Below are 27,603 nucleotides of genomic sequence, written 5' to 3'. Positions count from 1 at the left end.
CTGTTTAATCCACCTCACCATAATGTACTAAAACCTGCATGCAAAGACGTCTGTGTGTTGTGTTTTTATTAAGTATTTTTCAAGTATTCTGAATGTCACACTTAGACTTTGATGCTTTAAGATAGACTCCCTGTGGTAATTTAGGGAAATAGCACTTTATCCTGCACTATAAAATTACTTACAGGTTATGTCACAGACCTTCTCTGGTAAAATGAGTCCAGCTTGAATAGAGCATTTAGTGTGTCTAAACTTTTGCCAGCCATCATCAAGAGTATGGTGAATGAGACTACATGTCTTGCCTTTCTATTTGATGTCTGACTCTCTCTGTCTTTCTGCCTCCTCCCCTCTTCCAGCTTCCTCTGCCTCATCTCCATCTGGCATCATCTTATATTACAAAAAGACAGATGATGCGTGTCTTGAGTATTCAATTGATTTCTTTCTTTCTTTTTTCTTTTTGTCAAATATCATGAACATTCATGAACAGAAGTTTAGTAACTATACTCTCAAGCTGCACTGTTTTGTCTTAGAATTTATTCACACATTAAGCTTATAGAAAGAACCAAAATGTGAAAAAAATCAATTATTGTTAAAAAAAGCAATTTATTGTTTAAAAAAGAGAAATATTTCCTAAAAGTCTACGAATGTGAACATCTCTTGTTTTTATTATTCCTATTTATATCTCTTTCTTCATACATAAGCTAACAATCCTCATTGATTTGTCAGATTTTTTCCTCTATATCTGCTATATTAATACCCGTTGAATAATCTCTGTCACGTGTGGCCACACAAGTTAGCATATGCTTTCCTTGTTTAAACTATGATTATATGCTATTTCTCATATTTTTTACAGTGTAATTATAGTTCCTGTGTTTGTACATGTTCTTATTGTTGCAATAAAAAATGCATTTTCTGTGTGTGCGTGCGAATGTAGAGAAAGTCGAGGGGCTTTTATTTTGAAAAGTCACACTGTGGGCTTTAACCCGCGCTGGTTTCAGATCAAAGCCATGTAGAAGAGAAGAGCCAATCAGCGCTGAGGGGAGGGGTCTGTGCAGCGGCTTGGCCTGAATCCTGTTAACGCTGATCTGAGACCAGCTCTCTCTCTCTCTCTCTCTCTCTCTCTCTCTCTGAATTGGTCCAGCTGATGTGTAGAGTCTTGAGTTTTTCACAAGAACCGAGATTTTTCATGCGGAATACTGCAACATTTCTCTGCCACAAGCAGCAGAGAGACTAGAGGAATATATCACCAACCTCAATACCACCCATCTTTTACAACTTTCTTTTTTGTTTTCTTTTTTTCCTTGGCCCTCACTTTTATTGAGAACCAAGTGGGACCCCAAGGTAAACTTTCTTCTCCACCTCTGTTCACTTCACAAACTGGGTTAAAGCCCCTGCGAAGATTAAGAAGATTAGAGTTGGCCTTTTCTGTTCCCAGGCTGCTCCAGGGTTCTCCTGCCTTTGGCCCTAAAATATGCAGCTTGCCGTAACAAGAACAGGGGTTCATGTTTCAACAGGTAGGTTATTTTGACTTACAGTCATCTTTTGCAAGAAAAAAATGCAAAATATGTTTATCTGCAACCGTCTGGTACAGTCAGTTTAATGCAAATCATAATAATGTCTATAAAATATTAGAAAATCAAATATTTGATAACCCATAGCACATAATTGCCAAAGACAAAGTTAGGCGTGTAGGTAGACAATACATTTTCAGATATCATGCAGTTTCCAATCTTGAGGTAAAGATTAAATTAGATTTTTGTGTTATTATTAAATTTTTGTTATAATAATATAATAAAATGTTTCATTCATTCAAGCACAAATCAAAGTGGCGTGTTATTGTGCAAAGTAGTGATCTTATAGTGCAGTGCTATGAGCTATAAACAATAAAAAGCCTGAAATGTTTTACTTAAACCCGTATATGGCAAATATACAGAAGACACAGGAGACACATCTGTATACTGCAAGTATTGAAACAAGAATTCACATGTTTTCGGATTTCTGCATATATTTAAGAGTGAGTGAGTGAGAGAGAGAGCAAGATAGAAAGAGAGAGAGAGAGAGAGAATTGTTTTTTTAAGCATGTCTGTTAAACCGACAGTTAAAACCCACTCATCTCCTCTCATAGCCTCTTCCCCCCTCTAAATACTATTACCCAGAGGAGGACAGAGTAATCTAAACACACACTGAGGTGAAAGTTATTGTGATTTAAGCGAACTAATGACTCAAGTAGACCTGAAAATCCCTTTTCAAAAAACAACTTGAGTACAAAAAATAAGTGTCTTATAGAATGTATTGAATGAAAGAATAACCATTAAAAGACAGCAGTGGGACCAATCGCAAAGCTGTCCAGATGCTGAACCGACAGAGCAGAATGAAATTATACCCAAAAAAGGAAGTAGTTACTTCTGGTTAGAGACTAAAATGGATCTGAATAGTTTTCAAAAATAGTCGATTACATTCTTCACAAGTACACTTAAGTAGGAGTAAAAAGAAAGCTTTTCATACCCAAACTTTCAGGACAACTTCAAGAATTTTCTTTTTTTCATGATAAATTATTGTATACAACTCTTTTCATTTCAAAAACTCATTATACCCACGTGTTACAAATGGATATATAGCGTTTGGAGTAAAACTCTTGAAGTAGTATGTATTAAAGGTACTTAGGAAAGTACATGCAATTGAGAAAGTTTAACCATTTTCTACCCACCTAATGACACATTACAGATGAAAAGAAATAAATCCCATACATAAATCAGTCACATGTGCTGAAGGCCTGTGTTTATGTCCCTTTTAGGAACGTCTGCTTGTGCCTGTTGTGCCTACATCATTTTAGAAATAAGTTATCTACACTCCAAGGACCTTTAACAGCTTATAGGTTTTGTCTTGTTACATTTTTCCTAAAGGAAGGTTGGGCTTGTTTGCAAAGAGCTGCCTCAGGAAAAAAGAACTTGTGTATACTTGTGTATACTCATGATGATGTGTCTGGTGAAGCTGTACTGCATGGTTTACTCAGACTGAAACCAGATGGCAAGAAAGGAAAGGTGTGCAAGGCATGACAATGATTAAGAGAGGCTACTCCTTTTTTAAATAGATAGTGTGGTTGTTCTAATGTTGAGAAAGCATCTTAAGACTACATTGTCTCTCCTCCACCTCAGGCTTTTATTCCCCTTAGTCATAAAACTCTGTCATGGCATGAAGCTCCTTCTCAGTATTCTCATGTCGGTAGTGCTGGACGAACAGTAAAAAAGCTATGTTAATGATAAAAAGCTTTCAAACTCAGGAATCCATTTTATAAACAGAGCACTATAAGCTGCTGTCCTCACAGTGAACATAGATATGTGTAAGGGGGTGAGAAGGCAAGTAACCGAAGTGTTTCTGTTCCATTATAGCTGTCGCCAAAACCAATCTGCGGTTACGGAAGGGAGCCAATCAGGGAGTTATCACAGGAAGAAGTTATTAGCAGTGGGACAGTGATTATACGCACTTCCTTTAGAGCAGCAATGGAATGTGTTCTTGCTCCTGTAACTTTAATCTGCTTACACATACAGACATGTAAGTGCTGTAAATTGATTTTGTTGTGCAGAGCAGAAGATTTAACCAAGCGGAGTTAAAACACGCATGTCAAATGTTGCCTGATTGGTCTCAATCATTCAGTAATCGAATTTATCTTTTAAATAGGCCTCAGAGAATCAGGCACCGATCTAATTGTAAGCTGTTATCTCAGTCTCAGCAGACCACGGAGTAGAAAAACAGGGTAAATAAATATATGATATTTCATCTGGAGTTTTAGACCAGAAACATTTCAAGTTTTTCAGTTGTTGAGTTATTCACAGAAGTAAGATTTTACCGTGGATTAAGAGAACGTGCGGTGTCAGTTATTTTTCGTCTTAGATCTTAAGCCTATTTTGTTATCCTACATTTCATTTTTCCCTGAGGTCCATTTATCACATTTGTTTTGTATTGTTTTGTATTATTTGTTATGTATTATTCAGTTTTAATTGGCCGTTTTCCAGCCTTTTTGTCTCTAAGAATTAAACACACTGTTTTGTTACTGTGCCTTTAAGTCTGATGTATGTGAATGAGCTCTGTTCTGATTGGCTGATCCATATTGTGCCTTATTCAAAAAGCAGTCCAGTCTGAAACATTCCTTATAAATTTGCCATGAATGGGTGGAGCTAAACTACTGTAGACTGAACAAATGGGTATATGTAAATATACATGTTTTTGTGACATCACAAAAACTGATTGCTTTTTCAGCTTAGTTTCCATGGTTGGACTGTATGAACTTGAGTGATGGAACATTTTGAAACTTTAACAACATTTATGTGGTAGATCAAGCTCTGTTAGTTAAACTCTTTTACCTGAAAAGTGAAGAAAAAATGTCAAATGGGCCCTTTAAATGCTATACTTTGAGCCCTGTTTATTTTGTACCCTTTCTTTGGCTTTGTTGAAATTCTGTCTTTCAGTCATTGAGTAGCTCACTGATATTCACATTTCAACCATGACACAAATTTGAACAGTCTGTTCAGATTGAAACCAGTTGTTTGCTGGCACCTAATTTAAATTAGGGTTAATTTGATTTTCGAATAAAAGGTTTCTTTCAGAGTGGTCTCGACCTCGACTGTGCTCATTCAGAAGTGGCTAAGGCAGCATCCTCTGATAGTCAGCTGACAATAGCCCATCACATGCTTCATGTGGTCTGACATGAGAGCGTTCGGACAAGTGCCCGCTGTGTGGCTGATATGGATGAAAATGGCATGTTATTGTAAATGGACATCAAATTATCCCAACTGACTGAGGCTGGCTCTTTCCAAAGGCCATTGCTTTCAATCTCATTCATGTGATAGTGGAAAAAGCTAGAAAGAGTCAAAACAGTGCCAAAGCGAGTACTGTAGAAGCAGTCTGTTATGGCTGCTGGACTGTTTGTTGGATTAGCCTCTATTGTGTGTCTTGTTTTCTAGCTGCTGAGGGTCTCTTCTCATTTTTCACATTATCCAGGCACGCATTGGCAGCGCAAACAGATTTGGTACCAGCCCTCAGGGTCTTGCTGAGCCTCAGTGATGCTGCCGCGTCTAATGCTGTTCTGGACCTTAGAAATCTGATCACTATCATTGACTGGGAACTGGTCCCAGAGCAGTGTGGATGCAGGCTGGACAGCTTCAGCCTACTTGCAGAACCAGAGCCACTGACTGTCCATCTGATCTGAAACCTGGGCCTGAAATTCAAGCAGCAGCATGATTGACCTGAGCTACCTGACAGAGGAGGAGCAGGAGATGATCAAGGCGGTGCTGAAGAGAGACACTGAGCTGAAAAAAGCAGAAGAGGAACGAATTAAGTGAGTGACACAACCATGAGGGTGAACTTGATTTCATTTTGTAATGTTTGATGTTTTAGTGATTTTTTTTTATTCTGTTTTCTGAACATGTTTCAAGTTTCTAAACAAAAGCATGTTGTAATTTGGTGTAAATGGTTTCTCACTCATAGCTCATTCTTATAAAGAAACGATGTTGAAAAAGACCCTAAACTTTCTATCCATTCCACATTTGTGTTAGTAAGTAGAAAAGGGATATTTTATTGTGATTTAAGTTTAATGAAAAGTTATGTTTGCATTTGGAACCTTTATATTTGTGCCATATTCTTATTATTGTTTACAATATAACCAGTGGAAAGAAGAACCTGATTGAGCAGAAAAATATTATAACGTAATATAACGTAAAACTCTGCAATAATTGTGTTGTTAACTATGTAGTTAACTATATAATTACATAATGAAATTGCATAATACCATTATGTAGTAAGGGGTAATGTTGTAGGGGTAACAATTTCAGTACAGTGCCAAAAACATGAACATTTAAAACAGTGTATCATAATTAAAAACTGAGAATGTTTCCCAGTGTAAACTTCTGTTTGTGATCAAAACATTTGGATGCATCCTGTCAGAGTAAAATGGGAGGGGAAGTCCCCAGAACTTTGTTCTGAAGCCACATGTAAATTTGTCACACCCCTCATAAATAGAACAGCAAAATGATATTCATACATTTAGACTTCTAGAAACTTCTAGAGCCAGTTTCTGAAATGAAGCCTAAGCATAGACTAAATGGGTTTTGAATGGTGAAGCACAGTTGACATTGTCGTGTAGCTCAAGACTTGGTTAAATCCATGGCCATGAAAACAGCCCCTATTGCTCAAAGTCATGAATGACTGCTTAATTCTTGTTTTTCTGAATAACAGCCATATGTGCTCTATCATACTAGAAGAATGTGTCATTTTAATGTGCACTCTGGAAGACGTGCACTCCAAGAGGTGCATAGCAGTGGGCTGGTAATCCTTGATTGTGGAATTAATTGACCAGCACTTGACCACTAATTAATTAATAAAAGCTACATTATGCAGATTTTGGGGACTTGGACACCTCTCTGGTGGAAATGTGTGATTTGGGTCTTGGACACCTCTCTGGTGGAAATGTATGATAGCATGCATCATATGGAAGAACATATTGCATTGTCAGTTGTGCTTCAGACCCCTCCCCCCTAATGAATCTGATGATTGTGAGAGCGTTGATAGAATTTTAAAAAGAAATTGGTGAACTGACAGTCTGATACCACTTCAACATGATTTAATTGGGTGAATGAACAGATTTCAAACAAGCCCTTCACCAAACTAGTTTGGCTTCTTTTAAGAAACATTGCATCTGTTTTGGAACTGTGTGTGTAATTTAGATTACTGTGCTGGCTTATTTTTCTTGCTTGGATGGCGTTGTTTACTTCTGAGGCATTTAAGCAGTTTGAGCAATTGCCAGTTCAGCCGTGGATTGCGGATTTGTGGACTGAACGTGTGCAAATTCAATAGGGTGTAGTAGAGTCTGTTTTCCAAAGCACTCTCACTGTCTTTTACTCTCTCTTATTTGCTCTCTCTCTCTTTCTCTTAGATGTGTTGAAGTTCTTCAAACATGCTCATGTTCAAGTTATGTCTTGGGTAGTTGTTTTGCACTTCAAAGAATCTCTGGAATTTCTCTACACAGATGTCACTGTAAAATGACCTTATTAAGTTAGAGGTTAATCTCCGGGAATCAAGTTCTTTACGGTTACATTTTCTACCTTCATCTTTGTGGGAAAAAAATCACCATATCAGACAAGAATACCATAAACAGAGCAGGCCGTTATAGAGCAGGATAGAGCACACTGAACAACTGTGTGTATAAAAATGAACCAGTCCTGTTCTATCCTGTTTAAATTGATTTAGTGCAGCACAGCATGTTAAACGATTGTAAATCACTATATTCTTAGCTTTTAATAGTAATGTGGCAGTATTGGTACATTTTTTTTTCTCTGTTCCATCGCATCAAACCTCTGAATAAACGAAACATCATGAACAGGCTGAAACGCTCATTCTGAATTAAGTGTAAATGGGTGGACCTAAATTGCTGCAGGCTGAATATGTGGGGTTGTATAAATGTGGTTTTTGCAACATCACAAAAGCAATTACTTCAAAACAAGCTGTTTTCGCAGCTTAATTTCCATATATGAACTTCTTTGAAATGTTTATATACTGAAAAACAAAGAAAACACATTGATGATATGAGCATTTTTAAAAACTATTATTGGAAAGGTTCTTTAAGGTAAACAAAATGCTTTTTCTATGGCATTGAAACAACCACATTGGCTTTTGGGCAGCTTTGTTATTGAATTCATGACAAAAAACATGGGTTCAGTGTAAACAAACTCCAAAATGTGAGTACAGAGCTCCAAACGGCTGTGTAATCTGACCCTTATGTTGTGTCAGTATGACCCATTCTGTGGAAAAATACCAAAACTGTGATAAAGTTGATGAATCAGTTGAAACATGTTTCTCATGTCCCTCCACCCAGGAAGCTCCAGAAAACAGAGCGAGACAAAGGCAAGCTGAAGTACCTGACAGGAGAGTGGTTTTACGAGACCAAGTCGCACAGGCACAGAGACAGGATCCATGGCTCCGACATCATTAGAGCCTCCATGAAACACGGGAACCCTGTGACCATACGTGAGTCTGCCAACAGACACGCTGACTGGACTCGCACATTACATACGAGCAAGACTTGCCAATTCTCTCATTACTGCCTGTTTGTTAGTGCTGGGAAACCAGCCATCATATGGTCACATGCTGCCTCTATCTCCATCCCCACACATATCCGCTCTCAACATTTCCGCCTTTGAAAGCTCTTCAGTGGGTAGAGAGGGAGTCAACAGGTGAGGTGTCTGTAAGCTTAAAGTTTAACTTCAGACCCAGTCACGAAGGAATTTCTTAAATGTTTCATCTGAGTTTCATTTGTCTTTGCATTACTCTGATAAAGACAACACCAAAAGACATTTTCACCATTCTTGAGCATAATTAGTATGATCTGTTACTTAGGCAGACATCCAATATATTTGAATTTAATCGTAAAAAATTCATTCATAGTACATTTGTTTAATGCTCTGTGGTACAGACATGCAGAAAAAAACTGAACAAGCTTTTCTGTGAATACAAGGAGACCTAGTTAGGTGCTTACTTTTATTTATCTGCTCTTTAGCTAATTATTGCTTCCAGTAAAATTTTTACATTTTTATTTGGCTTTTAAAAAACTTTGAAAATTTTAGGTAATTTGGTCAGTGTCGCTCTAAGGACTGACTACCAACAGCATTTATTTAAACATGTTTTGATTTAACATTATTACAATGCAGTTTCAATTCAAAAGATGTAACTTTTACAGTTTAGGCCTTTTATGCATTTGAAGATTGTAATTACAGGTATGAAACATGAACAAACAAATTTTGACCCAAAATGAGCTCATTATGATTCGCAGTATGTTTGCAAATAAAAACGTGGTGTGACACTAATAAACAATTTTAGCATGTTAACAAAATACCCCAGAAATGGTTGCATACATATGAGAAAATTAAATTTAAAAAGCTATGTATCTGGGCCCTAAGTGTGTATTTGGTCAGAAAAACACTAATATTACAATAAATACAAATAATATTGATACAAAAAATGATTTTAAGTTTATTTAACAGTTTCCAGACCTCTGTTATATATAATAATAATAAATTAAATGTGCTAATGAAGGAATTTAAGGACCCCATGTGATGGCTGGAGGTGTTCATAAACTACTTTCTTTGTATTTTTATTTGCCTCTATTCTAATGATATATGGAGGTTTTACAAATGAAAACAACATACCAGTGATTTTATGTGCATAAAAATATCAGCTGCCCTTAGGATGAAAGGACTGATAAGCATGGTCCACAATTAAAATTCAATCTTAAGCCCATTAGCTATATTAACAGATGAGTGAAGTTACTGAGTGAAGATCTTCTTACAAAAGCTAAGATGAAAAGCCAAACAGTCTCCAAGCATCATACTGAGAAAATAAGAGCATTTATTATGTCAAGTTTTGCTTATTTAAGAGGCTGACACTTGGTCAATATTTTTTACAGTAGCAGTAGTATATTTACTCAAACAAGAAGGCAAAGTTTATGGCTGTTATTTTATTGACAGAAAGCTGCTGAACTTTGGCCACCACTACATAACTTCTGTGACATTATGCATGCTTTTATAGAATATTTTGACTGAGAGACGTTGTTGCTGTAAGGAACACTGGCAAAGAGAGTCAGTTCTAAGGGTTAATTTAACTCTATTTTGCCTTGATTGAACAGGATCAAAAGCGCAATTTAACACAACTTGGTGAAAAATTCAGAACTAACAGGATTGTTTAGATTACTGGAGAAGTGTAGAAGACACAGTGTGTTGGATTCCATTGAGTGCATTTCAGTGTTATGGCTCCACTGAAATGTTTATGTTTGCACTTCATTTGGCTCCTGATGTGTATGTTACAGTGGAGCTTTCTGAAATCTGGCCGGGGAAGTCTAGCTTTCTGAACAGTGAGAGCAAGGATGTCTTTATCCCACCAGAACTATCTGGAATTCTGGATGAATTCCCATCGCAGGATAGCAGGTAAACATGTATTTATAGACATACACATAATTTGGCAAAAAATTTGGGAACACTGAGGCGGACGCATGTGCAGAGACAAGCGAGATTTAAGTGCAAATCCAAAATCAGGGTCAGAACAGTCCATGGTCAGAGAGTGTAACGGGGAACGAGGTGGTGGACGCATGTGCGGAGGTAAGCGACTTTTATTGAGGGCAAATCCAATATCAGGGTCGTAACGGTCCAGGGTCATATAGCCAACACGGACAGATTGAGTTTCCGACATGACAAACAGCTGGATACGGCAAACAACACCAACACGATGAGCACGCAACGACCAGCGAAAACAAAGGGCAAACACAGGGCTTAAATACACAGGGGCAATGAGAGACAGGTGAAAACAATCAGGGGCGGAGTTACAAAACCAAAACAAAAACTCACATGGTAAACCAAAACACGAACACATGGACAGGACTGGGAGGGGCCAATCGTGACAGAGAGCCAATACGTAGAGCAGAAGGGACAGACGTGACAAAAAAAGAACAAAGAACTCCAGACAGGCCAGAAATAAACAAAACTTCTTCAAACAAAACATACACTTTGAACACAAACCCTACATCAACCATACATCCAAACAAATCAAACAAAGACTAGCACTAGACTAAGGAAAACACAGGGCTTAAATACAAGAGGGCTAACGAGGGTTTACAAGACACAGGTGGAAAACAGGTGAAAACAGTCAAGGGCGGAGACAAGAAACAAGGGGCAAAACCGGTAGGAAACCAAACAAAGAAGCACATGGACAGGACTAAAAGCTAAACAAGATCAAATGAGGAGACTGGGAGGGGCCAATTGTGACAGAATCCTTTTCCCAAGCTCAGTCAGTGCCACTCTGTACTGTAAGCCTAAATAAGTTCATATAACTTTAATAGATTAAGGTAACCTGTTGTTCAATGCACTTAAGACACTAAACATTGCATGTTAGAAGAGCAGTTTTTTGCGTTAGCTTAACATAAACATAAATTCATCATTTCTCATTTTTTGTTTAGCTTTGTAAGTTAGTCAAACCTAAAAATCCCAATTTTATTATACATTCACCCTCACATGTCTATACTGAGTGGCAAAAAGAGCAGTAATTTGTCCTTTCAGCCAACAACACAAGGTCAGGCAGTTGAGTGAAACATACAGGAAAAGCATTCACATCAGGAAAGGCAGCCTGATTGGAATGACTGATGTTGAGTGAAAAAAAAAGGGGGGGGGGGCACCCAATATGCAAATAGAGCCAGGAGCCAAAGGGAAAGAAGTAACTTTTATCCAACAAGATCCTGTTAACAAAACAAACATGTTGATGTATTTCACGTCAAGAACTCAGCTTACTTAGTTTCACTTAGTTACACATTTGTGGAGTAACTTCAGTGAGAGAGAAATGATTAAAACCAACAGCCATGCAGTTTCTCAAAAGTGCCATTTGATTGTATGAAATCGTCAAACAAAACATAATGTAGTGGCTTAATGTATAATATGTATAACAGACTTTATTTGAGTTAAAACAGAATGCGGGATTACTGTGTGCTTGTTCTGAGAATCACTCAGCACCTTGCATTTTTGTCTCACAGACACGACGTCCGGCCATTAACAAGGCTGGGGATGTTGGCATGTTAACAGAAAAACTCAGAATACACAGGATTTGCCGTGTCCAGTTCAAAAATGAGCAAAAATCACTTGATTTTCATTATAATAAAACTCAACAAGTGTAGACTTTCTTTTGCAATTTCTCAGTGCATAACATAAGAACTCTTAATGCACACAAAACCTCTTCCCATGGTTCATGCTTTGCATGTGACATAGAAAGAATTTAATCTCTTTCTTCATACTTGGCAATGAGTGTGAGGGCCTAAGTGGGGAGAGGAATGCTGTAGATCAGAGTTTAGCAGGGGATGTGCAACACTTTCCTAGCACTTTTTTTGGGTAGGTGTCACGCAAATGGAGAAGAGAAGAGAATGAAAGGAAATGAGAGGGAAAGAAAAGAGTAGAGGAGAGGAAAGAATAGGAGAAGAAGAGAAAGGAGATAGGGGAAGGAAAGGAGAGGAGAAGAGGAGGGGAGAGTAAAAGAAAAGGGTATAGAGAAAAAGGAGAGGAAAAGAAAGGAGGGTAGAGGAGAAGAAAAGGAGGGAAAGGAGAACAAAGAGAGGAGAGGAAAAAAGTGGAAGGGAGGCGAAGAAAGGAAAGAAAATAAGAGGAGAGGCAAAGATATGAGAGGGAAAGAAAAGAGAGTAGAGGAGAGGACAGAAGAGGAAAAGAGAAGGTGAAGGAGAGGAAAGTAAAGTGGTGATAAAGAAAAGAAAAGAGAGGAAGCAAAGGGGAGTGGAGGAGAAGAGAGGATGGTGATGGAAAGATGAAGGAAAATAGAAAAAGGAGAAGAAAGGAAAGTAGAAGAGAGGTATGAGGAGAGGTAAAGAGAGGAAAGAAAAGAAGATGAGTAGAAAAGAAAGGAAAGGAGAGGAGATGTGGAAAGAAAAGGGGAAGAGAACGAGATGATAGGATGGAAATAAAGGAGAAAAACTAAAGTAAAGCAGAGGAGAGAGGAAAGAAAAGGAGAGACTGGAAAAGTGGGAAAGTGGAGTAGAGTTGTGGAGAAAGGAGGAGAGGAGGAGAGGAGAAGAAAGAATGCTAGAGGAGAGGGACAGCAAGGAAAGGAAAATACAGAAGTGCACAGGAGGGAAAATGAAAAGAGAGAAGAGTAGAAGAGAGTGTTGTTTTCATTGTTTGTGAGCTGAATGTGCCAATTCAATTTTTCATGCTTCATACTTTTGTGTTTCTCTTTGTTTCTCTGATGCCCTCAGAATGCAGGATAGATACAGACACATTCCTTACCAATTTGTTGCTAAAGTTTCTCAAGAAATTTCAAGGCATAGGCTGTGAAAACTGAGCTTACAAAGATACCACAGCACAGAACACAATTCATGTTTCTTTAAACTATTTCTTTTTCTAGTTCTGTACATTATTGTGTATGTACAGCATTTATCATAATGTAACCATCTTTCAACAGAGAGGATCATTATCGACTGGCAGAATCTCTGCAAGGCACCCAAACACCTTCTGTGCAGCCTCAAATCAAGGTATCACATTCATATTTATGTTCCTTTTTTAATGTGTTACACATGTTATTCCTTTAGTAGAAGTTTATAATTATTGACATTATTACTGTGATTTGTTGTAGCCTAGACAAAATCCCTTCAACAGTAAGTCCTTAGGTGTAGAATCTCCAAAAAAGACAGATGGATGCTTAACAAGTGGAGCAGGGCAGACACCCTTGGCACCTGCAAAGCCACAGCAGACACCTACTTACACACCCCGGATACCTGCGGAGCAGCAGCAGCCAGATGCGCAGCCACACAAGGCAACTGCAAAGCCATGCCAAACACCTGCAGAGTCACTCCAGACACCTGCTGAGGGTAAGAATCTCAATACCAAGCAGCTGGATAAACACATTTGTGTAGATGTGTTTCAGACCTAAATAACTCAAACATAGTTGATCGGCCAAGACATGTTTGACTACAGAAGACTGTGTCACCAAAAAAAAATAACTCCAGAGCAAATCACATTATCTCACAGTATGCTTTTCTTTGCATATCCTGGATATTGTCGATGCTTAAAAACACTGGCTAACTGCATGTTTCATTACAAAGAGAGCAAAATCAGTTGTATTTCCTTGAATTTAGTATAATAAAAGCCTGTTAACTCTAAAATGCTGATTGCATTCAGTTTTATTAGTGTTTTTGAAATATGTCACATTTCTTTTTTGCTTGTTCCAATTTCTTAAACCTCAGAAAAAAAGAATATTGTGATACATATCTTGTATTTAGATAATGTTAGAAGCATCATAATGTTATATTTTTGCCATGTTGCCCACCTGTGTTCAGACACCACACTTGGCTGATCAACTATGTGTAAAGTAAAGAAAAAAACATGTAAATGTTAATTTTGCTAAGCCATTCCTTTAAGCCTTATTATTTTTATCAGGGGATCTTTCTATCTGTTCAGGTTCTCTTAAAAAAGGAAGTCTTGCTCAAATTACAGTAATGTATCAACAAAACAAGCTAACAGACACTGGCATGTGCTGTGTTGTTATTGTCATTGAGTGTAGTGCCTGCCATATAGTTCTGACATGCTATGTCAGTCAGGTCTATCTGTATTACATTGTCGAAATTACACAGATTTCTTATCTTGTACAAACTGGAACCCTCAATTTACAATACCTAACCTCTACTGGTAGAACTAATCCAGCTTGAATAGTCATTTAGAGAGAGTCCATCTTCAAAAAGCATATGAGATGCTTTGATAAACAATTTGACTTTGAGGTGAAAAATAACTTATGTCACATCCTGCAATAACCCAGATTTAGATCACATGTATAAGAATATGGTAGCAGGTCTGAGTATGACACATCGCCAGGTAATTGACTGTGAAAACAACTAAGCATTGAATGCTATAATACTCTCTTGTGTTATAAGCACATAATGAATGTGTTGTTTGTTTACTGGAGTGGACGACGTGAAGATCAGGCACTCAAAGCATTTTCCTTGCACACACAGTAAGTCTGATTGACTGATCCCCATTCAGTGCAGCGTGTGAACCCCGCCTAAGCTTGTTGGTGTTGGCTGTTTAACTCAAGCATGCCCTTTTACACTTTGCATGATATGTGTCTGCTCTGTTAATGTAACTCAAAACCGAAAATGGAGAAAAATGATAGTTATCTTAGAAAAGACCCTGTGAAAGTATTTTAGTTTCATTAGTGTGAGGAAATACAAATAAAGAGCGTACCCCTTATCTGTAAGCATGTGAGAGTATAAGATTGCATGAAAATGTTTGAGTCAGAAGTTCCAGAGATTTTGTACCTGTTGATGTTTTTGAGATTGTAGGGGCAGGGAAAGTTGCCAAGTAGTGAAGAGATTATATAGAAAGGCATGTAGTCCTGCACTAAGCTGCCATGCATGACCAGGCTATACAGCATAGTACACTGATGGAATGTTTATCTGCTAATATCAGCTTTAAGTCTTCCAAGGAAGTTGGCACACAGGTCAGTAATCAGCTCAGGGACCATCAGCAAAATGTTTCGTAGATTCCAAGTTAGATAACAGAATGTTCCAGTGGTTTTCACCCTAGTGTTTTATCTTAATCTGTGACATGTAATAGATAGAATGCAGCAGATAGAGAGTAGGTTGAAAAATGTTTAATTGATTGAACAACATGACTTTATGTATCTAAGGAATACTCCCATGTCAAAGAGGCTCTTAAAAATGCACATTGTTTTAATTTTCGTTTAACCATGCTGTTGTGAATACATATCGATATGAATTCAATAAGAATTTGAATTCATATCATTGCAATGTACTGTTTAATTGATTTTCTATTTGCCCTGCTTTGTTATCCACCCTTTGTTGTTTCAAATTTTTTTCCAGAGTTGTCTCCACCACATGAGAGCCTTATTCCCTCTAACTCTAACCAAAATACAGACTCCCCAAAAACCACCTCTTTTACGACCACACCACAGCCAAAAAAGAAACTGCTGCTCTGTTCCTCCCATGACTCAGTGATGGACACTAGCAGTGACCCTGTCACTAGACAGGACATGTCTCCAACCCCACGGGGCATTCTAAAGCACAGCAGCTCCAGCTGTAGCTTCACTGACTCTCTTTCTCACCAAAACAGCTTCAGCAGCCAGCTCCCCTCTCCACTTAGCCCTGAAAACTCCGACAGCTCCCATAGCCCCCCTCTGTCCCCCAGCTCAGAGTTGTCCTCTCCAGGGCTTCTAGATAGAAAGCAGGTACGCTTCTGCCCCATTATCCAGGCCAAAGACACAGGGAGGCTGGAGGTGCAGGACGGCCGAGAGCATGGAGATCATGGCCTTCTGGACCAAGACTGCACTCCTCCCTTTGACCAGGAGGGGGAGCCAGACACAAATGAATCTAAAAACACAAGCGATCCACTGCTGTTCCACTATGTATACAATGAGAAATGCATAGGGGAGACTGCTCCCGTAACAAATGAGGGTGAGTCACCCCCTCCTGAGCCCTCCATTTTGAGCAGTGAGAAAGTAGGTGAGTTCCTTGGTTGTGGGAACTGGCGGGATGAGAATGCCTATACAACAAGCACCATCCAGACCCCCTTTGGTAAGACTGTTAAATATTCAGTCAAATCAGTCTGGATGTGTATCCAGATTAATCAATCAATCAATCAATCAATCACTGAACACACGATCAATCAACCTACAATTGATCAATATTAGGTAGTAAAGAAATTCAAAATCAGAAACCTATAAATACATGCAACAAAACCATAGTTATATTTTTTCATATTTCATATTTATTCATATTTATATATACATCATATAAATTTCCATTTTATACCATATTCTGCTTGTCTGTCAATTCTCCCAAAATCTGTTCCTCATACTAACTGCTTACCTGGGCATGCGACACACATACATGCATAGTATTACTCATGCATGTATGAAGGCAAAGCTTACAAATGGTGATTGGTGAATTGGGACTGCAAGGAATGTGAATCTACAGTACTGTACAAAGACCACCCTCCATTCATTTAATTTCCAATCAAAATGGCTTTTAAGAACAAGCTTTTTATTTTCAGCATCAGAAAAGTAAACATGATATCAGCCTTTCAGTATTTAGTGACTACACCTTGCTTTTGCTACAGCTTCCATTCTTTTCCCAAGACTTGCTGGCAGTTTTTCAAAGAAACCTGCATGAGTAGTTTTTAACACCTCCAAAGTTCAGTCTTAGAGGTTGGTTGGATGTTCTACTTTTCATTATATGAGTAAAATCAGCCACATTCAGTGACCATTGTTCTGAGAACACCAGCAGCTTCTTTGTTTGATCTGCAAAATTCATTTTCTGTTTCTCCTTACTTCTTGACAGCTACATGTCCTTTCAGACCCATAGCGTTGAGTTGACCTCACGCAGTGGAAGTCATAAACTCTTGTAGATTTTTTTCAGATCTGAAGCAAAAGCGGAGATTGATTTTCTCCTGTTTCTCAAACATGAAAGCTTTAAGTACCATACTGTGACAGTTTTGGACAGTTTTGAAACACCTGTTTTTTCTCTACTTTATCCAAGTGGATTATTTTATATCTATTCTCTTCAAAATATCTCCTAAATAATGAATAATTTGAACTTAATGGTCATTTGGACTGAAAATTCAATAAATAAAGGGTGGTTTCTTTGCTCAGTACTATACTTTGGGATTCTGCAGCTGAATTAAAAATGTTTGCATACTTGTGTTTACATTATTGAACCAACACAAAATCTGAAGATTTAAATCAGATGCCACATTCAGAATGCATGACAGAACAGGAGTGTTTTTCCAAATCAGTTTCCTTTTCTACTAAGACTGAGATTAGTCTGGACAGTGAGAATCATAATTTTGGATCTTGGTGTGACATACTGTTCGGATTCATTTCCTGATATGTGTGTTCTGCAGATCATCATGAAGATCATGCTGAGCCTCATTCGTCGCAGGTGTCTGAGCCCCCTGCCTCTGTTGTGGAGCAAGGTAAGGCCCTTCACATTAGCCCAGGGGGCCAGGCCCATACGCTAACAGAGGAGGAGGGCAGCTCCATTGCTAAGGTACTTGAGTGGTTTGGAAGGGTTTCCAAAGACAGCAGCAAAGTGAAGGAAAGACCTGGCTCTCCGGAGGAGGACAAAGACAACAAAGATGTCCCTGAGGGACCTGATACTTTAGATACAGAAAATATGTCCCCCACACAAGAAGAGATAAAGGCAAAGCCATCACCAAAGCCCCGGAGAGGGCTGCTTGCATTGTTTTCGAGAGCAGAAACGAAAGCTGACAGTCCTGAAACTTTGCTAACTAAAGAAGATGTGGTGCACCACCCTGATGACAAAAAAGACAACATCATTTCTGAAAGCCTGAAAGCTCCTCACATACCCACAAACCCTGAAGTTGATGACATTTCCGATGTGCAAAGTTCTTCTAAACTGAATGTTGTAACAGAAGAACATGAGGCAAGTGTACTTCTTTCTAAAACAGAAGACAGTGGTGCTTTAGATGATGTAGATGATGATAACACCCCACAGAAAGAGAGTGTGGACCATGGTGAAAGATCACCAAGTCGACTTGCAAGCCTGAAATCTTTCTGGGAGCGAGGGAACAAAGGACCGAAAATACTCAGCATCAAAAAAAGTGCAGATACAAATCAAGGTGAGATGCCTAAACTAAGTGAGGAGGAAAACAAAGACATGGATCCAAAGTTGCCAGGGATTAACGTCAACCCATTCAAAGCAAACACATCTTTTGGTAGCAGTGAATGTCCAGAAGATAAGAGTTCTCATGAAAGAATCGGAGATGGTGCTGATGCTTCTGTTCCTTCTTATGAGGAGAAATCCTTAACTTTTGATATTAATCAGATAACTCAGGAGCCGGAGGAGCATGGACTTCAAACTGAGATCAGCTCTGAGGAGCCACAGAGTTCACCAGTTAAACAGAAAGAACAAGAAGATGAAATTCCTCATCCGGTGCCACTAGTCAGAAAGCTTCTCACTCAGCAAGATATTGAGCCTGCCACCATCAGCAATCTCAAGTCCTTCTGGGAGAAAGAAGCAAGTGGCCCTAAGATAACTGTCAGCACTCCTGAGTCACCAGATGTTCAGGATGCAGCATCTCTGAAAAAACATTCTAAAAAAATCAGTGAGTCTTCTCTGGAAGTGGGTTCCACCAGCCTGGATCCAGTGGTAGGCCCTGAAAGACGGAAGTCCTCTCTGACCAGAGAGGCTGGAATGATCATGCTCTCATTGAAAGAGAAGATAGAAAAGAGTCAACGGAAGCAAAGTCCTAGCAAAGTCCCTGTGAAAAGTCCTCAAGATGATACTGACAGGATATCCCACAGCACTCACCACATTTCTCCACTCAAAACACTAAAGGCTGTTTCAGATAAAGGCCAGAAGCGCAGTCCGAGATCATCCCCCATTAGAAATATTAGCTCAGGTGTTCTGGATCATGACCACCAGTCTGGAGATGATAACCTAACAGCAGTCCTGACTCAGACCAGAACACCTAGCCCAAGACACCAACCTAAGGTGACACCAAGAGATTCATTTCCAGTCAAAGAGTCTAGAAAGAATGGGTCACCATTGAGAGCCTTTATTATAGATGTCAATCCAACTGAGGAGGTTTCAGCAGAATGTCTGGAACACACATCCCTAAACAGGGATCAAATAGGATATCCAGCAGGACAGTCACACACAGACAAATCAAGTCCTATCAGTGATGAAAAGGATCTTGCTGAGCAAAATCTGAAGGTTACACCTCAACAGTCTCCTCCATCGTCTCCTGGGAGGTTCCAGTCTTCTGGAAGAATCAGCATAGGTAATATTGGTGGAATACAGATAAGTCCTGTCCATTCCTCACCTAGTTCTCAAGGTCAAACCTCAGCCTGTTTGACCTCACCTGAACACCGCAGAAAGACATCAGATGAAGGTTCAGATGGAAGTCCAATAATGCTCAAAGAACGAAAGCGCTTGGATGATTTCCAGCCAAATATACGTCTAGCCAGGTCATATATTCCTCTGAGTTATCAGCATTACCTGGGCCTACCTGAGTCCACTCACAAATCTGGATGCTCTGACCAGCCAATCAGGCAGGAGTGGATCAGAGTAGAGGTGGGGGAGGGTTCTGAACAGGTTTCCCAGGGCAGGGCGAGTAACGAGAGCTCGCCCTCTCGATGCTCCCAGCCTGAGTCGGAGGAGATTACCTTTGACTCCTCCAGGAGTGCCTCACCTGATGCCTGGTCTCAGTCTCGGACAAGTTCAGTCTGTGAGCTCTTCTTTACTTGCTCCAGTCGTGGTTTACTAGAAACAATTTCATAAATTTGTCTGTCCTAACAATGTTCTGATTTTGGTAGAAGCAGGGTTTATTACACTAAATGATTCATCAAAGGAGATTTTATGACATTTGGAAACATCTTTATCCAAAGTCACTGATTTGCCTGAAACATTCTGACCTGACTGAGGTCTATATACTCTCCAGGTAATGTCAAATACCAAAGAGGAAAAACAGTTGTTCATTTTTTTCCTTCAGGCATTTTTAATATTTTGCTCTGTGTAATTTCTTGACTTCTTTTAAAACATTTTTAAAACCTTGCTTCTGCATCACCAGTGTCTCTAACTTTGTCTCTACTTATGTTAAGAAATCGACTAAAACAATGAAATAATAGATTTGTTTTGTAAATGAACAGATTTTACTCCATGCATCACGTTTGCATTTGTCAGTATATTACCATAAACAATACAGTCAATAACTATATAGCAGTGTAAAGTGCATGCTAGTTCTGTTAAAGGGCCCATATCATAGAAAAACTAATTTTACTGTACATGTATGGAAACTCTGCTTCAAAAACAGGCTATTTTGAATTCAAAATTCAAAAAGTTTCTGTGATTTAAATAAATCCTATTCAGCCCACAGCAGTTTCGACCCACCCATTCATACAGAAGTTAGAAGATTATAAAGAGTGTTTCAGCTCTGAGTGCTTATTTAATGAGGCACAATACAGGGCAGCCAATCAGAACAGAGTTCATCATATATAAGTGTTAAAGAAATAGATGGATAAAGAAAGGGTGGAAAATGGTTGTGTAAAATGAATTATGACCATTTTTTGTACATACACTCACACAAATATTGCAAGGGGTAAAATGAAATTACAATAAATGCATAACCTGATTTTAACCTGACCAAAACCATTTACTTACAATGTAACCTATGAATCAGTTTCTATCAACCAGTACTTACATTACATAACAGTTTACTCACTATTATTTCTAGAGTGTAGATTTCAGGAGTTAAGCTAGCCATCATAATAATTAAGGTAATAAATCATATTTTCTGTGATTGAATTGAATGGTATAATACATAGTGCAGCATGTAACCTGATATAAATTCTGATAGGTGGCAGTGTGGAACCCAGCCCTGTAAGAACAGCTCTGAAGCAAGCAAATGTCAGGCCCATTTCAATATCCAAGAGCTTAGAGAACCTGGCAAGTCTGCCCTCACGTGAGTACCTTGATGCTCTGGGATTTATTCTGCTTTATTTTAAATGGCCATTATGCTCTTTGATGTCAAATATACTACTTCTATTAGGCAACCTGAGCTATTATTCTTTATTAAATTAGCTAAAAACACAAACAATCTTTATCTCATAATGAGAAATTTTACCTATATTGACTAGATTAGGTGATTTTACTTGCCAAGACTGTGTTTTGCAGTTGAGAGCCGTGCATGTATTTTAAAAGATTATCCTGTCAGTTTGTTGTGTTACAAATAATGTTATGTTATTCCTTTTAAACACACTGTCAATCAAACCCAAGGAGAAGAAAGGTGGAAAAATGAGCCAAGGACTGACATAACACTGAGTGTAGAAGATGGTAAATCTAATTCTTCTGTTCTAGTTTTGTCACTTGATATCTTGTCCCATTTCCATGATCAGTCATGACAGCTCTTAAAATTTTAAAGAAAACAGAGGAATGTAATGTAGAGAACCAGTATTTTTACATTTCCTTAGAAGAAAAAGAGTTAGTAAACTACAGAGTTCATGGAATCTTTGTATTTTTTACCTTTCTTATACTTTGTGAATATTTCACTAGACTTTGAAAATGCTTTAAAAAGTCATAAAAACTTGAAGAGAGCTTGCAATTTAAGATTAAATCAGTTGATAATTACAGTTTGGAAATGTACGCATCTGAAGCTCCAAAAGGAAGAACTTTAGTCATGCAGCTTTGTTGACAGCAGCTTCTGATGTTGAGATTAATTGCTCTATTTAGAAATGAGCCTCAGTATGTCAGTGTAGTATATCATAGTCATTAGCCTGAAAGGTGAAACCTAGATCAGCATGCTTACACTAAGCGCTTTTATAAATGTATTCCATAAATCTCTCAGAGCTTTAAGGCATGACTGCTGAGCTGTCTTGTTCTCTTTACTGTATCTGCTGTTCCTGGATCAGTGTCTGCAGCCCCCCTCGCCCCCAGCTCCTCTCTCTCAGACCCAGAGCAGATGAAGATGCTGAGTGTGTCTGTGCCGGCCTTCATACAGCAGCAGGTAAACATACCTGACTCACTGCCCATCTATTGCACTTCATTGTGATTTAATAGAATTTAGGGGTTAACATTTTACGTGAACCCTGCTACATAACATTGACATAACCAGGCCATAAACTTGTAAGGCAGGTGTCATAAGCAGTCATGACAGATTGTGTTCAGTAATAGTGTCGTATGACCATTACTGGTAATTATCATGGTAGATGCCATAATGTTAGATCATCAAACATTATGACATGCTATGACAACTAATGGCAATAGTATTATGACAGTGTTATATTACTTGATGGAATCTATCATGATGGCATATGATATATGCCTTGACATGTTAATAGCGTGGTGATGTCAAACTTATGTCACGGCATGTGAAGTTTTGATGCTTGGTTCGTTTCTGCATATCATTACTGTCATAATAAAACCTTGTATCTCAGAAATGGAAAGTTTATTGGAGATGGAAAATACGCACTTAGTCTTTACTTTAATGTGTGTTATGGTAGCATGATTTTGTTCCAAGCTGCTTTTGGATCATTTCTGTCAGTGCACTATTCATGAAATGTTCGCAGATTCAAGTGGTGTTATAATTAGAAAAACATTTAAATAACAAGTGTTTATACAACAATTGGTAAACAGTTTACATATTAAATATGTGTTACTGTGTTCAAATCTTTTTCAATCAATATTTCTTGTACAAATTAAACCATTTGTTGCTAGTAAGTTGACTATGTGATTATAATATATTACAGGTTTACAGTGTATTATGTACAGATATGTTTAGTGATGCCTTTATCTTTGTAACATGTATATAACACCAAACACGTTATGTTGCTCTTTAGGTTTTCCCTCAGGAATTTCACAGCAGCATCACTAGCCGCATGTGCACGCATTTGTGTTTTTACCCTGCACGTTGCTCAGGTTCATGCTCCTTTGTCTTATAGAGAAACGGCCGAGGAAGCGACTGTACCTCGGTGAACAGTTTCTACTCTGAAAGACAGAGGAAAGACAGCACAAACACTTACCTTAGCACATCCTCTGGCCGCGCCTCCTTGTCTTCTGTATGTGCCACCCATTTCTAACACACATGCAACAAGCTAATTAATTCTGCCTCCTAATTATGTATGTTAACACACATGTGCGTGTTGTAATGCATTTGATTAGTTTTCCTGAGTTACGGTTATCTTGCTTTGCTTGTTTTCATTGTTGTTGCCTTAGTGAATAATTCAGCTGCTTATGTTGGATTTGAAAGGTCAGTGGCAGTGTGATGAGCATTTACAGCACTGACTTTGGCAACGTGGAGGTCAAAGGGACCATCCAGTTCGCCATTAACTACGTGCCAAAGCTAGGAGAGTTCCACATCTTCATAGCTCAGTGCAGAGATCTGGCAGCGGCGGAGCCCAAGAGGAACCGATCTGACCCGTGAGTGTTTCGGTAGAGATTACAATTACAGAAACAATATTTGTATTATAATAATCAGGTGATTTACAATTACTGAATTACAATCAACAGACATTCCAGATAAACTATACACTATACTATAGTGGAGGAATGAGGACTTTCTTTGAACCCAGATGGAACTAACTGAACTAACTAACTGAATGCAGTTCATCATCTGTGAAATTCCATCAAAATGTATGCATTATTTAATCGTAAACAAAGTTATTTGTTTTGATGAGAAATGCCTAATTTTATGGAAACTTTTCAGAAATTACAGTGGTGATAGGAACTGGCTATCCAGAGTGTAATGTTTCTAAAAACTTTTAAAAATCTCACTGAAAGTTATTACACAAAATGGTTCTGAATGGACTGCCTGATGTCTGATTCACTGTTTTAATGACATGTTCAAGGTTTTGAAATAAAACATGTTTTTATATTCAGTCATAGCTGCAAAGTTGCAAGAAATGTGCATGTTGTTATAGTGTTGTAAGAAAGAATATTCACCAAATAAACTAGATTCATGAAGATTTTATCATTATCAACATATTCATATAAAGACTCAGGTGACTTGTGTAAGTTCACTGGTCATTTCAGTGAATAAAATGACTATATTGTGTTGAAGACATTGTGAATCCTGGTTCCTATCACCACCAATGTATGGCAATCTCTTAGCTACAGTGCACTATTTTACATCAATACACTCTAAATACATTGTTTGCATGTCAATGAAATTTCGAGAAGATGGTGGAATATGTGTGAAGCGTGTCCTACTGGATCTCTCGGAAACACACTGTTTGCATTCACTTCATGTTTTCTGTAATTCTTAACCATAATTCTGCATTGTGTCTGGGTTATCCATAATTACCCAGGGCTAATATTTCAAAAGTAATGTGGCAAAATTATTGGGTTCAAGATGAGAAGCAATCACAAATCCTTCATACAAACAGGAAAATAGTTTAGAATTCAGGATTTAACCCAATATTAAAACTAATGACTTTTGCCTTATTGATTCCAGGTGATGCTGTACTCATATAATGTTCAGACCAATTTGTCGATGTGGTCCAGCTGTACTAATCTAGCAATTTATGTCCATCCTTGTGGTTTAGGTATGTTAAATGCTACCTTTTACCAGACAAAGCAAGGCTGGGGAAGAGAAAAACCACAGTGAAGAAGAAGACTCTGAATCCTGCTTACAATGAAATCTTACGGGTATGAATGGCAAGATTTTACTGCAGCAATTTGCACAGTTTTAAGTAATTTCAAAATGTGAGACCAAAATGTGCTTCTCTCTATGCAGTATAAAATACCATTAGAGAACCTGAAAGCCCACACTTTAAACCTCTCTGTGTGGCATAATGACACGTTTGGGCGGAACAGTTTTCTTGGGGAGGTGGATGTGGATCTGTCAGAGTGGGACTTCAATAACACACACATGATGGACTATGCACTGAAAGGAAGGGTAAGGATTTGTTGGTCATTCAACATTAAGTTTTGAATTCCTAAAGCATCTCAGCTTGTAGTGCTCATGATCTTGTTCTGGTGGTCTTGTAAAACTACTTTTTGCATTGAGGTTTGATGATTGCCCAACAGAAAGTAACTTTTTTGGAACGGGAATGAAATACAACCTCAGTTTCTCTACGCCTAAATACAGAGTAAGCTACTCATGGATCGTATAAAGGAAAAAAAGAATTCTCAAAAACAATGACTCCTAAATGCAGGCATGCTGTCACACATTCAAAAAAACTTGTGCTAGTGGAAAAGCAGCAACCTGTGTTTTATCCTGCAGCATTTGCTGGGCTTTATTCAGATAGCTGACTTTGCTAGCTTATATTTCTGAGAAACTAATTCTAGCTTAGCAAGGTAATCTTGCACCTGCAACTAATCTAGCAGCTTTTGTAACATGATCTATGACTAAGTGCATAAATATTAGTTTGTGCATTGGAGTAAAAGTATTAACCAGTTAAGTGATCTTCAGCCGTCCTCTCTCTGAAAATGAAATTGATCAGATTTAACTTTTTGGGAAGTGTCCTGCTTCTAATATATGTGGAGATATTAATTCTGCCTCTGAGTTTGACTCGTTGTCTTGACAATAGATTGTGTGGTTAGGGAGAATGGAGGGTTTTTTTTTCTTGAAATAACCAGCCTGAACTCAATCAAAAAGTGGTGGGGCACCATACTTTAGAAACTGATTGGTAAAAAGCCTGCTCACCCCCTAAATGGATCTTGGCTTTGATGTGTGATTCTAGAAAAGACTTTTATTGAAACTTCTTATATTATTTGGATGTTTTTAATCATTATAAATACCATTTCCACAAATAATTTCCAAAAATGGTTCAGTAAACAATCATCTACTGAAAGGTTGTTTAAGAAACCATAACATTCATGGCATTGCTCCAAAGAACCCTTTTTGGCACCTTATTTTTAAGATTATACTGTACCTCATTGTGACCATCCCTGTTAAGAAAAGCATGTTTACATTTTACTTTCAGGTTCCAGCACAGATGAGTCCGAAGCGTGTTAACCACTGCATGGAAATGAGTGGAGAGATGAGAGTAGCTTTGCGTTTCCTTCAGCAGACCTCTCAAAGTAAGTGATCAGCCTTTAATGGCTGAATGCACAAATGGAATGCAAGTCATGAACTCATTATGACATTTTTTATTCACCCAAGTAATATATATTTGTAAAGAGTTGTGCTGTAATTTTTTGATGTTGTAGGTAAAAAGACACCACAAACTGGTGAGGTACAGATCTGGGTGAAGGAATGTAAAGATCTGCCAGCCAGAGAAGGAGCCATAGATCCCTTTGTCAAATGGTATGTAAATTTAAGCTGGAGAAGAAAGAAGCTGCAAGAATTGTCAGGCTGTACTGACTTTAGTTAGTCAACTTGTACACTCAATATTTCAAGAAGTTCCATACCATGGATTGTTTGCAAATGTGTGTTGCACATGTGTATGGGTCTTTGCAGCAGCAGTTGTTCACATACTGTATCTTGTGGTTTTCAGCACTGTGCTCCCAGACACTGCTCGGAAAAGCAGACAGAAGACCCGAGTGGTGAAAAGGACGGCAAACCCAGTGTTTAACCACACCATGGTGTATGATGGTTTCAGGCCAGAGGACCTGAGAGAGGCCTGTGTGGAACTCACTGTGTGGGACCATGACCGGCTCAATAACCATTTCATAGGAGGCATAAGGCTCTGCCTAGGAACAGGTGGGAAATAAAGCCATCTGTGCTCACCTCAGATTTACACTAAAAATTCTTTTAATTGTATTATTTTTCATGTAAATCACCAGATTTGAGAAAAGGGGTCCACTGTAAAATAATTTATACCACTGGAAAGATCACATTTAAATGTTTCACAATGTTTGACCACTCTTTGCTTTTAACTTTTTCCAGGTAAAAGTTATGGTAATGTGGTGGACTGGATGGACTCTAATTCTGCTGAAGCTGGGCTGTGGAAGAGAATGATTGAATCACAGAATGAATGGGTGGAAGATGTAGTACCTTTGAGAATGCTGGTTATGGCAAGAACGATGTCCAAATAGTAACGGACCTATTTAAGAAAACACAACCTGCATAAAAAATAAATAACAGACCAAATTGCAGAATGTGCTTCTCCATGACAAACATAGATTACTTAATTTGGGATAAAGTCAAATACTAACACTGACTTAGGAAACATGAGAGCTGCAAACATGTATATTTCATATATTCTTGTAAAATATATTTTCTGTATTTCCTGCTGAGTTATAGGATTGCAATCATGTGCAATCAAGTGTTTATACATGTGTAAATGATGGGTCTGTATTATGTTAAAATCCCTGTCAAGAAAGGTTGCAAAGAATGGAACGGTTTTTGTTTTGACTGTGATTAATCTACATATGTTAAATCATTTAGGAGAAATGCACAGTAAGGATGTTGTTCAGAGGCCAATTTTATGCAAATAAACATTAAATGCTGAAGTAACTAAACAATAAAATGCTGTTAATTGATGATTATGTTAAATAAATGTATTTTTAGAAATGCAAATATGGTTATTACAAGTTTGTTTTCACCAACCCATGTGAACTCTGCTGTGTTTTAAGCTCTTTTCCAAATGGTGGTGGTC

At 38.2% G+C, this 27,603-nt stretch overlaps 1 protein-coding gene across 9 annotated transcripts; it reads left to right on the top strand.

The window, feature by feature from the left end:
- Nucleotides 1-1,104: 1,104 nt before the first annotated feature.
- Nucleotides 1,105-27,524, top strand: sytl2a (synaptotagmin-like 2a). Of its 9 annotated transcripts, XM_017692639.2 has the most exons (21): nucleotides 1,105-1,338; nucleotides 1,433-1,511; nucleotides 4,996-5,332; nucleotides 7,865-8,016; nucleotides 9,851-9,968; nucleotides 12,994-13,063; nucleotides 13,165-13,399; nucleotides 14,491-14,538; nucleotides 15,407-16,117; nucleotides 17,445-17,516; nucleotides 20,922-21,026; nucleotides 21,341-21,397; nucleotides 21,973-22,067; nucleotides 23,002-23,118; nucleotides 23,310-23,479; nucleotides 24,604-24,706; nucleotides 24,795-24,956; nucleotides 25,987-26,083; nucleotides 26,213-26,309; nucleotides 26,500-26,705; nucleotides 26,892-27,524. In XM_017692639.2, the coding sequence occupies exons 3-21, from the start codon at nucleotides 5,232-5,234 to the stop codon at nucleotides 27,038-27,040; spliced, it is 2,865 nt and encodes a 954-aa protein (XP_017548128.1). In that variant the 5' UTR covers nucleotides 1,105-1,338; nucleotides 1,433-1,511; nucleotides 4,996-5,231; the 3' UTR covers nucleotides 27,041-27,524. The 9 variants fall into 9 exon arrangements, with proteins under 9 accessions (XP_017548128.1, XP_017548130.1, XP_017548129.1 ...); XM_017692641.2 differs by having other exon boundaries at nucleotides 1,105-1,511; nucleotides 15,407-15,997; XM_017692640.2 differs by lacking the exon at nucleotides 14,491-14,538 and having other exon boundaries at nucleotides 1,105-1,511.
- The last annotated feature ends 79 nt before the right edge of the window (nucleotides 27,525-27,603 follow it).

Source organism: Pygocentrus nattereri, chromosome 18 (genome assembly GCF_015220715.1).
Source record: "Pygocentrus nattereri isolate fPygNat1 chromosome 18, fPygNat1.pri, whole genome shotgun sequence".
In the NCBI taxonomy this organism is placed as follows: Eukaryota; Metazoa; Chordata; class Actinopteri; order Characiformes; family Serrasalmidae; genus Pygocentrus; species Pygocentrus nattereri.
This window is presented reverse-complemented; position numbering and strand designations above follow the sequence as displayed.